Raw genomic sequence first — 1,602 nt, 5'->3', positions numbered from 1 at the left:
ACAGGAAGTGAAACTTGCTAACTAGCAGAGGCTAATCATCTCGGGACAATAGAGRGATTTTTTTCGTGAATGCCTTGCTATTGGGCAAGTTGTAATTATTCTATCTATTCAGCTAGTACAGGCTATGTTTAACGCTGCGAGGAGACGTAGCCTAACCCTAACCGTAGGCAGGAAAGCGGAAACAGCTGAACGTCACGTGAGGTAAATATGCGTTATGTTAGAATTTATTCGGCAAACGTCTTTCCATCTCCCATTTTGCGCATTAACTACTTTGCGAATCATTCAAAAACCACCTCAAGCGAGCGAAAAAACTTTTTAGCGAATTGAGGATTTTTTTTTCGAATTTTGCTGTTTCCATCCGACTTTTTTCCCCCATTTTTAATGCAACACTTCTAAATACGCATCAAAAAGCCTTGATGGAAACACGGTTACTGTTTCAGCTGTGTGCTGTTTGATTTTCATTTTGTTCTTTGCTTTTTATTCAAGTGTATTTGTTGTTAGAGACAGAGTCCCGTTTGTTACACATTCTTTAAAATTGGTCACCAGACAATATTATTGTTTATCGCAATAATTTCTGAGACAATTGCAAAACAGCAAAATTTGTTATGGTGACAGGCTTAAGTGTCGCCCAACCCTATTCAGGAGCAGGGAAACAAGACCCCACCCAATAATCTGTTCCAGTAAGACTGATTAAAGTTTGCTCTCCAGCAGCTGCTCTTATTGTTTTACCTCAGGGGCAGCAGCCAGCGACGAGCACAGCGAGTCCTCCATGGTCTCTGGCAGGATAGAGGCGCTCTCTCTGGCCACGACCGCTACCAGGCCGCTGTTCTGGGAGAAAAACACGGGCAGGTTGGCACAGCAGCCTCCTCCACGGATCCCATCACCTGAAGGCAGCAGTCAGCACAGGCACATCACTTCTCCTGACTTTGCTTTGAGCAACTGACAACATTTTTGTTTTTGTAAAACATTAATCAGACGTGACAAAGTTATACTTGTTATCTTTATATTTTGAAAGCAGTTGGAACTGAACAAGCAACAAATAAACGGTTTAATGATTTTATTAAGGGAACATATCTACACTGATGCTAAGTCAGAGAAAGAACCAAACAATAATTTTCAGAAATGTCTTGCTAAAAATTCTTTGCGAAAGCAACGTGAAAATAACATTTTAGAGTTTCTTCTTTTAATTAACGTAGCAGGATGAAGAAACTAACATCAGTGTTTTAACCTGTCAGACCAGAACATAAACCACATGATGTCTAACGTGCACCATTTAAATTTGATTTGCACTAAGAGTTGTTTAAGAAAAAATCTTACAAACTGCATGCACACCTGATAAAAACAGATTTTTATACTTGATGATTGTTTTAAATGCCAGGCAGAAACTGATGATGGTCCAAAAGTTCTGTCTTTTCTTCTTTGCAACTTTGCATAAAAAAAAACATCTTTTAGCAATGAGGCAGAAAAAAAGTGTGTTGCAGATCAGAGATTCTTAACCTATGGGCCACGGCCCAATTGTGGGTCACGAGCGCCACCTTGAGGACCTCAAAAGAACAAGTTTTTAACTTTGGGCCACAGAGGGCCGTGGGACCACCTTGATTT

At 40.2% G+C, this 1,602-nt stretch overlaps 1 protein-coding gene across 1 annotated transcript in view; it reads right to left on the bottom strand.

Annotated features, from left to right (window-relative positions):
- nup133 (nucleoporin 133) overlaps positions 1–1,602 on the bottom strand; it is a gene marked incomplete at its 3' end in the record, with an annotated part of 27,935 nt that overhangs the window by 14,972 nt on the left and 11,361 nt on the right. Inside the window, 1 exon segment of the mRNA XM_014027186.1 lies at positions 730–884. Coding sequence (XP_013882640.1) covers positions 730–884 — 155 coding nt within the window.

The sequence above is a fragment of the Austrofundulus limnaeus genome, unplaced genomic scaffold (genome assembly GCF_001266775.1).
Source record: "Austrofundulus limnaeus strain Quisiro unplaced genomic scaffold, Austrofundulus_limnaeus-1.0 Scaffold621, whole genome shotgun sequence".
Taxonomy (NCBI): Eukaryota; Metazoa; Chordata; class Actinopteri; order Cyprinodontiformes; family Rivulidae; genus Austrofundulus; species Austrofundulus limnaeus.
The sequence above is the reverse complement of the archived record's forward strand: the minus strand, read 5'-3'. Positions and strand labels throughout refer to the sequence as shown.